At 33.8% G+C, this 14,691-nt stretch overlaps 1 protein-coding gene across 1 annotated transcript in view; it reads right to left on the bottom strand.

Moving 5' to 3' along the window:
* Positions 1–14,691, bottom strand: part of SLIT2 (slit guidance ligand 2) — a 338,311-nt gene that overhangs the window by 45,193 nt on the left and 278,427 nt on the right. The window contains 5 exon segments of the mRNA XM_079153098.1: positions 6,281–6,444; positions 9,117–9,188; positions 10,795–10,866; positions 11,352–11,423; positions 13,576–13,644. Of these exon segments, the coding sequence (XP_079009224.1) occupies positions 6,281–6,444; positions 9,117–9,188; positions 10,795–10,866; positions 11,352–11,423; positions 13,576–13,644 (449 nt within the window).

Genomic DNA, 14,691 nt, shown 5'->3' on the forward strand with positions numbered 1-14,691 from the left:
TGACACGAATATTAACACCCACGGAGAGTTGATTCTCACTTTTATTTATTACCAAAAACTTCAGACAAAAGTTTCTGACTACACTCCTGGCTTTGCCTTAATTCTGGCATCACCTAGAAACATGAGTCCAATAACAAAATCCTCTAGTGCTGCTCTTAATGTAGTCTGAGGTACATCACAGACAACTGAAGACACAGGTAGGGAATATTTGATGTTGGTCATAATGAACCAAAAGGAGACTTTTATTCAAGGCCAATGAGTTTATGTTTCACTTACTATTACTCCATTTCTTGAGCATTAATATCAGAGACATATTTGTTAACATTCCATTATTATGTATCAAATATTTATTGAGGATCTACTTTGTGCCAGGCACCAGGTTATGTTTTGGAGGATCAAGGCCAAGAGAAATGTCTGAGTTCCTAGAAAAACTTACTGCTCAGCAGTAAAGACATGCATACATCAATCAGAGAAAGAATGTGGGAAAAGAGAAGGGCATGTCTTAGAATCCACGTTTTTAGTTTCTGCAAACCACTAAGGCAAAGGAATCCACAAAGAGAATAGAAGGATGAGTTTGAAGTTCATAAGGAAAATCATAGCTATATAGTTGAAGCACCAAAGAGTTTAGTAGGGCCAAGGACAGAATTCCACGTGTCTACATTAAAGAGTGCATTAAAAAAGAGGTGTCAGTAATAGAAACAAAGTAAGAGCTTAACAAATATAAAGGAGCTTTGACCATCACTGCCTAAGATGAAGAGAGCCAACTTAAAAAAAGCCATTGAATTTGGAAAGATAAAAATCACTAGTGCCCTCTTTATAGTTATAGTTCAGTTGAAGGATGCAGATGGACAGCAGATGTGAATTTGCATTACATAAATGGTTAAATGTGACTCCTTTGGGATCACCAGGCTTGATCATTGGCTGTATTTTACATGTGACCTTAGGCCAATAAATGAACTTTTTAAATCTAAATGAAAAAGAACAATAATTATTTTATGAAATTATATCAGAGAGAATATAGATGTAAAATGTTCAAAAACTGAACAGGTAATTGTTGGTTTTTTTCACCCTATTAGAACAAAATGACAGTTAAGATTTTTCTTGTTTAAATTTTTAAAAGTATAATGAAAAATAGTCCCTTATTATTTTGTTAAAGAGTGGTGCATTTGATAGATAACTATATACTAACCTGAATTTGAATAAATTATAATGAATAAATTATCACCCTAAAAGATAATGCTACTTCAAAGGTAAAAAGTATATTAGTGATACTAAATCTGAAAATTTAAAAAGGCTTTGATAAGATTCTGAATCATGTTTCAAAATAGTGAAATTTCCATTACTTCTAGTTTGGGGTAAATTATTTAATCATCTTCATACTTAGTTAAATAACTAAAGATAATATCAGTCAACAATTTTGAGACACAAACCAAAAGGCCTTACTCAAGCTTGTCAAAAATTCCCCCACAAGGAAGAAGTTGCCCTTGTTAAGAAAATAATGGTTATTTCAAGGTTGCTGAGGGATAGTTGAATTTCTCCCAGGAATTCCAGAATTTATAGGATTCGAAATGTATACGATTAGGTAAAGAGATCAACCAGGAGGTGGTAAAATGTTAATAATCATTTTAGGATTTAAAAATTTTCCTGGTTCCTTGACACTCAAGTGAACTTTTACAACTAATGAAGTGTTTAGCAGCATCTCTGCCTCTTTATTTGGCTGCCAGATACCTGCCTACCTGGTCTCCACCTGTCTTTCATATTCTACTTTCACTTCTATTGGCATCCTGCAAGAATGTCCTAATGGCTTCATAGACATGGCAAAGTCATTACCATTCCATAGTTGTATGGTTCAGGTAAATATCATTAATATCTAATATGATATTATTTTAGAATTATCTACTTTAAATCTATATACTAATAAAATATAAACTCCAAGAAGAAAGAGGTTTAATTGTACATTGAACAATGCTGTATTCTTACCACCTCAGGACTGTGTCTGGCATATTATAGGAATTCTAATATTTATTAAATGAATGAATGTATACATTATTAATTTTGAAAGAATGTTCACTCCTAAGCATGTTTAAGTGTTCAAAAAAAATGTTTATAAGTGAAAAAAAAAAAAGTGGAGTTTAGTTGAAGTATAGCTAAATCATCCTAAACTAAGAGTCTCAATGAAAATATTGAAAGTTAATAAAGTTCCACGTGGTATGCTATTTTTCTTAATGAAAATCCAGAGACAAAAACTTCTGTTTTATTGTAAACTGCCTAATCATTCTAATGTCATCTGAAGGAGAAGAGATGAGGACCAGCATTTGAGTTACAGAGATCATGACCACCTACTTTTCACTCAAGAGTGCTCTCAATCTAGGTATTAATTAAATATGCCCTGAACATCTATTTCATTCTGTTCCTTGTTTTTGTTTTACATCAAAACTACGACTTTATACAATAAAGAAACTACTCTGAAAAACAGGATAAAGTTCTTATTGAAATATTCCTCAAAACAATTGCATGCATTGCATGGGTTATTTTAAAATTTCACTATATAAACAGGGCTTTAAATAAAGAATATTATCTTCATGCTGTAATTTGAAATTATATATTGACAAACTTCAATAGTGGGAGATTTTGTGCTTACAAGCTTTCCATAAATAAAATAAAAATGGTTAGCACTGCTCTAAATATGGGGAAGTTAATTTAAAATATGAAAATATTGAATTATAAAATAAAGAAACATCATTTATTCCTTTCAAGATCCTAAAGCATGCATGTCAACAGTACAGGAGTCAGTAGATATCCTTGAGTGAATTATTTTGATTAATATATTAGAATACCTTGCCTTCTACCAACCCAATTCTTATAAGTAAATATTTCTAGCAAACATTTGAGGACAGTACATAATTTTCATATTCTCAGTATGTTTCCATAGTAGGGCAGTAATCTTATTGACACTGATAATTTGTTTTGAGCACATTTTTATAGAAAATTATAACTTCAGCAACATGCTCTAGAGTCAGAGATTCAGGGTTTAAACTCTGCCTCTTTCACTCAGATTTTAACATATTATTAGATACCCTAAATGCAATATTTTCCTCTCTCAAATGGGGGCATGACAAAGACTAAAAGACAAAAATGTAGGTAATATTCTAAGCATAAGGCAAATAACTGAAAAAAGAAGTGATCGCTTATTATTAGTATCAGTAGTGGTAGCAGTAGTAATATTGGCAAAGATCCAGTCTAAATTGTCATAATTCTTGAACTAGCAAGAAATAATAAGAAAAATAAACTTCACAATATTTTGACAAATGCTAAGACAAATGCAAAAAACATTCTGAGCTTCATTGCTTGCAATCACTCTAAAATTATATTAAGGTATAGAAAAATGGAGTAAATCCTAGTCTACTAAATGCAATTGCATGGCATTTGTTGGGATCTTGAATGTCTGCCCTGTGCCATATCCATGCTTTTTACTATTTATCAGATACCTTCATATATGCATAGTCTATTTATTTGCTAATGTAGTAAATATTAAGCTAAACTACCAAAGTTCAGCTGGAAAGATCTAGGACTTTACATCACCTGTTAATTATAACAAATCCCAGATTGACTGTTTCCTGGTGGCACTGAAACAGGTTCAGAACTTTCCCAAAATGCATCTGTGCTTTTGCAATTCTGTCCACCTGATGCACCATCCTCACACTAGTCTATCTGTCCCAACTACTGGTTTAGACATCTTTGCATCTTTAAATCTTCTACAGCCTGGACATTAACATGATTTCTTCCTCTGAGCCTTTGCAAAAACTACTACTACAATTTGGTAGCCACGAGTCATATGTAGAGAGTTTAGATTTAAATGAAATGGAAACTTTGATTCCTTAATCACGTAAGCCACCTGTTATTTTCTCAATAACCACATGTGACTGGGAGCTACCATATTAGCTAGTGCAGACTAAGAACATTTCCATCTCTGCAGAAAGTTGTAGTGAGTAGTGCTGATAAGAACCCATCACCCCTCAAGCCTATTTCCATTCACACTATACTATATATGTGAGATGCTGCAGCCATGAAATGAAAAACAAAAAGGTCAAATGAGTTAGACAAATCCTTAGTTAAATCTGCATGTACCTATTAAGTATGTATTGAAGTTCTGAGAATATTTAATAAATTGATGCAAACTATAATACTGTAGGGTGGACTCTAAGTTTGCAGCTTCTCAAAATTGTGTTTTAACATTCCCCGCCCCACCTCAACCCTGACAAGAGAAGAACAACAGAAACATCTCCAAGGAATTATAAATTTAAGAAAGGGTAAGCACCAGCATCCTTCAAAATGAAATGTGGGTATTCCTGGGCAGAAAGGTATAAAAGAATTAAGTTTCACTTTCTCAACTTCCCCATGTACTCTGCCCTATAATACTCCAAACAAGATTTTGTGCCAGTTTCACCTTTTCTTCTTCCCCTTCAGTAATAATTTCTCCCCTCCTTTGCCAAAGAGTGGCTTACCTCTCAGAAACTAACCACAACCTTGACCACAAGGAAAAAACTGGGATTACAAAAGAACAGTTTTAACAGCTAAAAATCATTGTCACTTGTAAACTTTCCTGCAATCAATGCACTAACCACTTGAGAGGCATTGCGATAAGATTTTACTTTGTTTTTAATAAAAATATTAAAGTATATATAATTATGTCATTTCAGTTAATGATGCACCAGTATTAATGACAATTCAACTCTGAGAAAAATGTAAAAACATATAGACTTTTGATGGTGGGAAACTTAAAAGCTTCAAATCATATTGTACCAAAGTGTTAGAATTTTCTGAGGTACTGGAAACAGAAATTCAAAGAAAACAAGAGAAGTTCTAGGAAAAACAACAATAAAATATGTGAAGGGTTATCTTGCTTTCTTTTCTTTTAGAATTAGTTGTGGCACTTACATTCCACCAAAGACATTTTAAAAAACAGCCAAAGACTTTTGCTTTAAAATGTTAACATTTGCTATGTTCTTCAAGTTATGGTGCTCTTGCAAACATATTTAGGTGTGAAAAAAGCATTAGATGCCAATTTTAAAATGTTAGGTGGGTGTGGTTTTTGAAAATTCCTTCTTTTATCAATAAATCATTCAGTCAGTGCTCTCATTGCTTTTTTGTTGGAGTTCTGAAGGGTTGGAATAAATGAATCACTAAGCTATATTGTGCATTTATTGTGGGTGAGACATGTGACCTGAACATATCAAAACATTTAATCTTATCAAAACTTTTTCAGGTTGATACTATCATCTCTGCTTACATGTTTTTCCTGTATAAATGTTCAGGTGTTGAAGAATTATTTATTCAGGGAGGTTTATAAGTCTTGGAAGGGAACATCATACCAGAAAATTCTTATATGTTCCACAATACCAGGATTTAGTTTTCAACATAAAACAAGCTTATGCAATGTTTGCTGACTATACGTTTAGAGGTTTCAAGAATTTTTATCCTCCATCTAATAATTTCAAGTGGTCCTCTTCAAACATCTTCAATGTATGAATAATAGCTGTCTTCTATTCTATTTTTGGTAAGGAACCTAAGCTCATGTATTTGATTGCCAAAAATCAAAATACGTGAAACAAATTTAGTAGTGGTTGTCTCTAAGACTTGGGTTAATTGTTAATTTTATTTCTGGTTGCAGAAATAAAATGTTTCTCATTGTTTGCATTTTCCTATTTAGAGTTTAGAGTCTTCCTATTTAGATTTGAATTTGTTCACATGTTACTCTTATAACAAGGGAAGAATTCACAAATACATCAAAGGAAAAAGAAAGGGAGGCAAATGAGCAAGACATGGGAACATCCACACAGGGAGTCTGCAGCACATGAGGCAAGTCAGAAGGTTTGGCTGAACCCTTGGGGACCCGTTCCTCCTTACCTGGTATTGGGAAGCCACAGGGCCCTGGCAGCCCTAAGGGCAGGGCACATGCTCAGACAAGGCAAAAGCAAAACATTTTTCTTGTTAGAGACTATGAAAGGAATTTCCAGAACTTGTGTACTGCGCACTTCTACCTACACCTTCTAGAAAACAGTCACTTGCAATGAACTACTCATGAGATTTATCTGAAAATCCTAGTTCTTTACTAGCATCTAGGTAACAATTCTGTCTTGTCCAAGAAGAGAGGTAGAACAAGTCATCATTTATTGGGCTTCTCAAATGGACCTTAGAAGTCTAGCTGTAAAGGGTTTTATTTTTCTTTTTAAATTAAGAGCGATTAAAAAAAAGTTGTGCAAATAATTAAAAACCATACCTTGACATGTAAATTTTTTGGAGGGAGTTGTGAGTAACAGTTTATCCGCCATTTCTCCAGGACCAGCACAGCGAGCAATTCCAGGTTCCTTATACTCCGACTTCACCCAGTCGGAGAGCCACTGCATGTTACAATCACAGTAAAGAGGGTTGGCTCCAATCGCTCTGGAAAAACAACACCACGAAAGCACACACACACATAGTATGGAAGCACTGTTATTTCCTAAGGGAACAGAATATAAAGTGATGCTCAGTAGAAAATCCCAATTGCCTTATTGATGATGACAATTTACAACAAAATGGAGACATTGGGAGTCCCAATTTTCCTGAACCATGAGCATCTGGGGGATTTAGTGAGTTGTCACTCATGTTAACACTTACCTGGGCTTCACAAGGTCTCCTATTTCAGAGAGGAGGTTGATGTTGGATATAAGTACACTCTAAGGGCATATTAACACATCCTGCATATACCAATTATTTACTGAGAACTCAATTCCTATGGAAGGTTCTGAGGACTCAAGAATGAATGAGGCAACACTCTTAACTCCAAAGAACTCCTTGTGCCAAGGAGATGAGTATTTGGTCAAACAGATAATTTTCATTAGAAAATTATTTATTACTGCTATAGTAGAAATATTTTCAAGAAGACTATGAACAGAGATTACTGTTTTTCTGTGGGAGCTGGTGATCTGAGACAGTCTAAGCTACTTGGGATAGACAGAGTTAAATAGATGGGAAAGGTTGGGAGGATGATTCAGGCAAAGGTAGTGCCAACACACAGAGGCACTAAATGGCATGACATAATCAAGATACATAAAGCTAGTCTACCAGAGTTGGCTTGGACTGTCTATTGTCTCTTCATTAGAACTTCGGTTCTGACTCACATCAGCAGCAGTAGTAAAAAAGTAATTAAGAGAATAGCTTATTTGTAGTTCATCATTACTGACTATAGAAGCTAGGCTACACCATTTGTGCCAACCACATCATCTATTTTACATAGTAATTCTATGAAGTCAATAATATTAACATTCTACTATTAGGTAAAGAAACACACACAAAAAAGAAGTTCATTGGTGGGTTCACACTTTTGCAAAACTTGGGCACGACAAGCAGATGCATAAAGCAGTATTTAAAAATTGACTAATTCTGATTTATAATAAACCTCTGATTAGTGATATTTCTAGGTCAGCAGTCCAAGCATACTTGATCTTTTTTCTTTTTGTTAGAATCCCCAAAATATGCTTAAAATCATATTTTATTGTATAGCAGTTATAATGACCAATTTTAACCAAGAAATGGAATATAGTAACTGTTTTCCTAATATGTATGTCAGATCCAAGTCCTTCTAAATTAAAAATGACCAAAATTATGTTGCTGAATCATTTCATCTCATTTTCACTGACATTCACCAAATCCTTGCTATGATAGGAGATGAGTGGAAAAAGGGAACAGAGCAGAGGTTTTTATGATCTCAGGCATAAAAGACAAATGCATGAATGAAATATAAGAGAGAACAGGGTACATGACAGAGAAGACTCAAACGGCACTCTTTGTTCTGGGAAGAAGTGGGGTCACGGAAAGACAGGCAGGGTGCTGTCTGCTCAGGTCAGGCAGCCCCCTGCCTATGTAGCTTTTTCTGACCCATGACCCTAACTCTAGCAGCATGTCCACATTCTCCTTTTTGCTCTATTCTCTTCCAAGCAGGGTGGCAACTTATACACGGAAGCTAAGGGATTCACTGATTGTATCTCATGCAAATGGAAGACATAGGGTTGTAAAGAAGTGGCCCCGATGTGGATTTTGAGGTAGGTACCAGTGATCAAAGGTATAAAAAACAAATGAAGGTCTTGCCTCCTGGTACCTAACAGTCCAGTGGAAGGCAGTCTGACAAATGAAAACTCACACTAATTATATAGCCCCATAAAAGCAAAAACAAGATCGAATCCTACTTTCCAACCATTCCCCTTTCCTAATTTTCTAAATTTCTTATCTTATTGGAATTTTGGAGATTTGAGAGGAGTGCAAAGCCATGGGGGAATGTGGCTGGCAAACTTCTAGGGAATGGAGGCCCAACCGACATCCATATTTAGATGGGACCAAGTTAACTTTCACTGGTGGCACCAAACTCAGCATCACCAAAGGACTCTAGAGCTGATCCCTGAACTTCTTAGGTTTGTCATGGTTTTAATATTATACCTAGTAACAACAGAATATTGGAATTCTACCCAAATGAGTTTGGTGGACCTCAGTCATCACATATATTTTAATTGCCTTACTGTACTTTCAAGAAATATGGATGTAAAAATGGGGCTGCTATGAATGTTAACACAAGGGACATTTCACCCAATATGAACATGGCTATTTCCCACGATCTGACTATAAATTCAATTTGAATCATGTCAAATTTAATTTTGCATGATGCCATATTAAAAGCTAGGAAAAAGTGAGTCCAGTTTGAACAAATGAGGGAAGGTTTTGGGGAGAGGTGATACTTGGGATATGACTCAGAACAGCAGAGTTGGGCCAGACCAAGTTCAAAGGGAATTGATACTCTAAAATTTGAAATCAAAGGGAAGAGAAAAAAGACTTCTTGGGTTGGAGAGCCATGTCTGTCAAATACACACTTTGGGTCAAGTAAAGAAAACTCAAAACCAAGAGTAAATTAAAGCTGTCTTATAGTGAGCATCCTATCCAGGTTGAAAATATTCACATTTTTTTAAAAAGATTAAACCAGTCACAATTTACAATGTGAATACAGTAAAGGTAGTGGTGAGACTGCTGTTCCAAACTCAGGAACACTCTGACCCTACACCCACATTCATGAACTGGGTACTCACAAGTGCGATAAGGCTGAAAGGTCATTGAAAGCACCTTCAGGCACAACAGAAATGTCATTTCCATGTAGAGAACTGAAATAAAAAAAGCAAGATTAAATTTCCTACATTTCAGAGAGTTCGGAGGAATTCCCATGAATGTATGAGGCCTGGGTTTGTAATAAGCATTTTAGTTTGTTGAGAAAAGAGGTTCTATTCAATAAATAGCATTCCTACAACTGGATATCCATTTGGAAAAAGCAAAGGTAGTTCCTATCTCACATCATCTAAACAAAATAAATTCCAGATTGAAAAGTTAAATGTACTAATAAAGTTAACAATCTATTCAAAAAAAGCACACTCTATTGTATAATCATGGGATCGGGCTTTCCAAAACATGATTTAAACCCAAAACCAGAAATGGAAAGAGTGGCAAATTTTAAACAATATAAAAATACATCCATATGGTAAAAATCCATTTAAAAAACAGAATGGGAAATATTTGCAAAATTATTCAATACAAGGATCAGTCCTTTATAAAAAGATCTCAAAGCCACAGTCCAGTAGTAAATGCATAATAACATCTACATTAATACTGAAAAGACAAAGTACCTAATGGGAAATGGGAAAATGATATGATCAGGCTTCATTAGAATAAGAAGCACAAAAGCTCAGTAAACAAACAAAATACACTCAAATTCTTTAGTAATTAGAAATGCAAATTGAAACAGGAATGGAAAACAATTATCAATCTGTCAGAGAAAAATAAAAGAATTAATAGTGTTCAGTGTTTGCAAGAGTACTTTGAATAAGGTACTCTACTAAGCAGTTGATAAAAAAAATAATTTGTAAATCAATATAATCTTGTGTGGCAGACAGCTTGACAGTTACTTTTGATATTCTCCCCAAATACTTGACAGTACCTTCCCACCCTAAGTTATTGCTGAAATGCCAGAAGCCTGCACCAAAATGAATGCACAGAATGTTCAACACAGTACCATATAGAATAATGAAAATTCATAATTAAGCCAAAAATAGTAACAATGATGACAATTACCTAAGTTATGTTTCCTCAACCTAAGGAATACTCTACCAGTTAAACAGTTGAATGATCTCTATATATTATAGAATGGAAACATTCTCAAGCACATGTTACATAAAAATAGCTAATGGCAGAACAAGAAAAGATCCTTTTAATGCCTTTTAAAAGTTATATAGCTGTGGGGATAAATATAATAAGACATAAAAACAAATGCTTATAAAGAAAGACCAGATGGGCACATCAAGCTGTTTTAACTGTTAATTATGAGGAAGGGGAGTGGGTTTGATTTTTTTTTTTATATATAAAGTACATTTTTGCAGTAAAAAATAAATGTATTCATGCACTATGTGATTTCTACAGAAATTAAGTTTATTTCTTCAAAAATTAATTGGAGCTATATAAAATGCACATTTTAATGTTATTTATTATCAAACAAATGGCTCTGCAGCAACAAGTATTTTAAAAGGGAAAGTCATGTTGTTCCCATCAAAAATATTGAATGATGATAAAGTGCGATACAATTTTCCTATTTCCAAATTTATTGTGAATCCAAAGCATATATTCTGACAGCCAAGAAGCAACAAAACAGTAAAATCATTGAAAAGACACCTGAAAACTCAGATCGCAAAGAGAGGAATTTGTTAAACCCAGGATGCTTACAGTAATCGAAGAGACTTCAATCCATCGAAGGTTCTCGGAGGAATACATCTCAGACGGTTGTAACTGAGAATTCTGAAAGCATACATAGGCTGATTTATTTTATTCAGGAATCTGATAATGCCCAAATGTCATATTTTAAATAAGGTAGTTAAGAAATGAATTCTCTGAGTAACTTATAAATTGAAGATATTTACACATGATATACACTATCTTTGTGTTGTATCCCTAACACAACCTCCAATACATCCCTCTGCCTGCACGTCCCCCAACAATTCCCTCCCTAAGATCGTTCTGGAGGCCTATGGTAAGGATCCCCCCTAATCCTCCCACAAGCATTGCTAAATGACTCCTTTTTATCACTGCCCCCTCCTCCCCTGCAGAATCTAATAGTTTCTGTAAAATCTGCTGTTGTTTGAGGCTTGGTCTGTTTCTCCTAATGAAATTGACATTCCTTGAACAGAAAGACTGTCTCCATTCACCAGGGATGGCCAGCATCAGATAAATGTATTTTTGTAGCAAGATATAATGAATACATAGTAGGACACTTTCACACTCACAAGGTGAGGAGCTGAGTCATGTTGCTGAAGCTCTGATTGGAAAGGGTGCTTATTCTGTTGTTACTTAAGTCTCTAAAGGAGAGAGAGAGAGAGAGAGAAAGATACAGTTCTATTAACCATAACAGAAATAAAGCTCGGCCTGTTAATAGTTATAGCAGTATTGTTAGCATTTTGGTACTATCTGAAAATCACAAAACACTGGAATACTCTCGGGTAAAATGCAATGTTATTTATATTTATTTGCATCCTGCTCTGTTCAAATCAGTAGCAAATATATTTTTTGTCAGCCAATGAAGCCTGCGCATGATGGCCAGTCTCACCTTGCAACAGAAGCTTGAGAAGGAGGTTTTCCCACAACCCTCTGCTATTGTTTCCATAGACTTGGGCTATTCTACAGAGAACTTTCTTGGAGGCAACCCACAATAGACATACTTTATAGAGGAATAAACTTTTGTTCTTGAAAGTCTCATCAAATATACAAACTATATCCTCACTGATGCACATGCTCACTGCTACAGATATTCAAATTTGAAACTAAGAGAAACCCTAATTTAATCACATCACAATATATTCTGCCCTCTGACTCACTGGTCCTCAATAAATATTTATTTAATGAATTATAAGTAAAAGATGTTGAATTTTTTATCAATGCTAAATTGCTATTTATAAGTATAGTTGTACTATGTATCATAACATTCTATGAACTTGATTTTATTCTCATTACATATTTATCTTTACTTATATATTCACTATTCATTATGTATATAAACATCATATGCATTCACTAATTTTTTCTGAATCAAAATTCAAAATATGAATAAATGGAAGATTCAGAAAAGAGGAGGATTATCTATTCTTTCATTAAAATTTGAAATATCAGTAAAATGGACATATAAAATTTTGAAAATGGTAGGATTCTTACTAGAGCCTTATAATCAGTATTTTCACCTGCTTAAATACCAGACCTAAATTTAAACATAAATGTATCTAATTTAGCAAAAAGTATTTGTATAATCAGTAACTGGTAAAGCCATTTTTGGATCCAGAAATCTTAGTTCTCATTTCTAACTAGTTTAAAATAATCACATGCTGTACCACAAATGCTCCAAATCTGGTAAAGTGGTCCCCTGGAAATTGCAGTATGTTTATGTTTTGTTTTGTTTTGTTTTGTTTTTAACAGAATTTATATAGTCAATACTAGTTTTAGAGTGTTTGATTTCACATATTTTACAGAAAATTGAAAGGGTCCACATGTTAACTCACCTCAGTGTACCTAGTAAAAGTCTACACTGGGATATGCAATGTTTTCTGCTCTTCTAGGTTCCTAGAAGTCACTAATTAGGAATAAACCTTCTTATTCCAGGAACACTAGTGGTCTTCCTCTGAAACTAGCTTTTATACTCTAAAATGAAATAGACGAACTAATAAGGTTTTTTTCCATTAACAACTGTCATCTTTCTTGCTGATTTTTATGCGCTCTGAAAAGCTCTATCAATTACCAACAAGGCTACTCTAAAATGTGGCATTATGCATGACAATTGTATATATTATAAGATGGCATACATATAACTAGATCAAAATGATTGTATATTTAAATATCTTCTATTTATAATTACAGATAGAAAAATGTTTACATTAATAAAAGAGATTATTTTAAAAGGATAGCAAATTAAACTTAAAAAAACTTTAATATTTTGAAATTTATATTCAGAATCTCAGTATCTTTGTTTAGTTTTCTTAAATACTATATAAATATATATGGATTTTATAAAATAAATATTAATACTGTAACCATAACTTACTTTATAATACTTCACATAAGAAATTTAAGCCTAATAAACTAAATTTATAATGTATTTTCATTAGTTATTATGTACCATCTTTTGCTTAAAGAATAAACACATTGTTTTATTTCTCTTTCTTTCAACTTACCTTATAAAAAAGTCATTACTGAAGTTTTACTGTGTTTCTGTAATATTTTGACTATTTATATTTTATTACATTCATGCTTCTTTGAATAGAGGGGAAAATTTTTCCAAGACATTCTATCTCCTGATTGATATTCAATGAAGATGTAGCTAGTGACCCAGGACCACAGTGATCAAGGAGGGAAGCAGCTAACTGTAAACAATTTATATTATCTGAAAGGGTCACTGAATCTTCTACCCCATCCCCACTTTCATGATATAGAATAAGTTAAAGATGGAAAAATTATGTTACTTACATAAGTGTTAAATGTTTGTAGTTAGAGAGTTCCTTGGGAACCAGTGTAAATTGGTTCCCATCCAGATATCTAAAAACAAAGAAACAATATTACCTTCTTATAAATTAACAGGAGTGAATCATAAAGTCAGTGAATGATTTTAACTGATTTTATGATTTTAATTTGATTTTAATGGTATTTTAACTGAGGCAAGGAACAACTTGGCAGTCTTTATCTTAAGATTTCATATGCCATTCTGGAATCATTATTGAAGAGAAGTGAAGAGAAAAAAAAAATAGTCGTCCATCCAATAAAATTCTCTGTGGATCACTTAGGCTAAATCATAAAACCAAGGACAGACTGGTGCACCCAGTGCTTTGTGGTTTATCTAACAAAGGAAGGCAAGCATCCAATCATGTGTCAGCAAGAAGGCTCATCCAGTGCATTATATTTTTAATTGGCTTCCAGTTTACTTGCTTTTATGTGGGGACAACACCATGAAATTCACCAGCTGATAACAAAACCTGGCTGCCTTGGCCAGTGTTAACACTCTTCACTGCCTACATATGTATTAATATACTTAAATGTGTGTAAATAAAATGGGAAGGTTTAAGGAGATATTTGGGTATTTATAAGTAACGAGGCTTAAGTTAGAAATATTAAAACAGTTTTTACCACCATATATTAGCTTGGTGAGAATAATTTAGGTCTCATAGAGTATTGTGATATTTATTCAGTGTACAAATATAGCAAATATATCTGAAAGTACTAGTGAAGTAACCAAATATAAGTAAATTTTCTCTTTCTTGTTAGAGTCAGAAGAATAATCAGAAAATAGGCTTTCAGGTTAAATGACAAGACACAAACATAAATGAATGCTGAAGTTATAACCATGATATCACAAGAAGAAAAGTAAATATCATCTCCTCCCAAGGCTTTTATGTCCTAGAAATAAAGATGGTGGACGGTACAGGTGGCTTCTAGCAACTTGGGCCACCAGGCCATGAATGCTCCTGCAAATGATTCTGCCACATCAGGCATGTGGCCTTCCTATCCAGTGTGGTCATTCTTGAGATTCCCGTTTAAGGTTGGTAATTTGCTGGTTATAGACTCTGAGAAGTTGCCTATGTTAACAAT

Source organism: Sciurus vulgaris, assembly GCF_902686455.1.
Source record: "Sciurus vulgaris genome assembly, chromosome: 9".
NCBI lineage: Eukaryota > Metazoa > Chordata > Mammalia > Rodentia > Sciuridae > Sciurus > Sciurus vulgaris.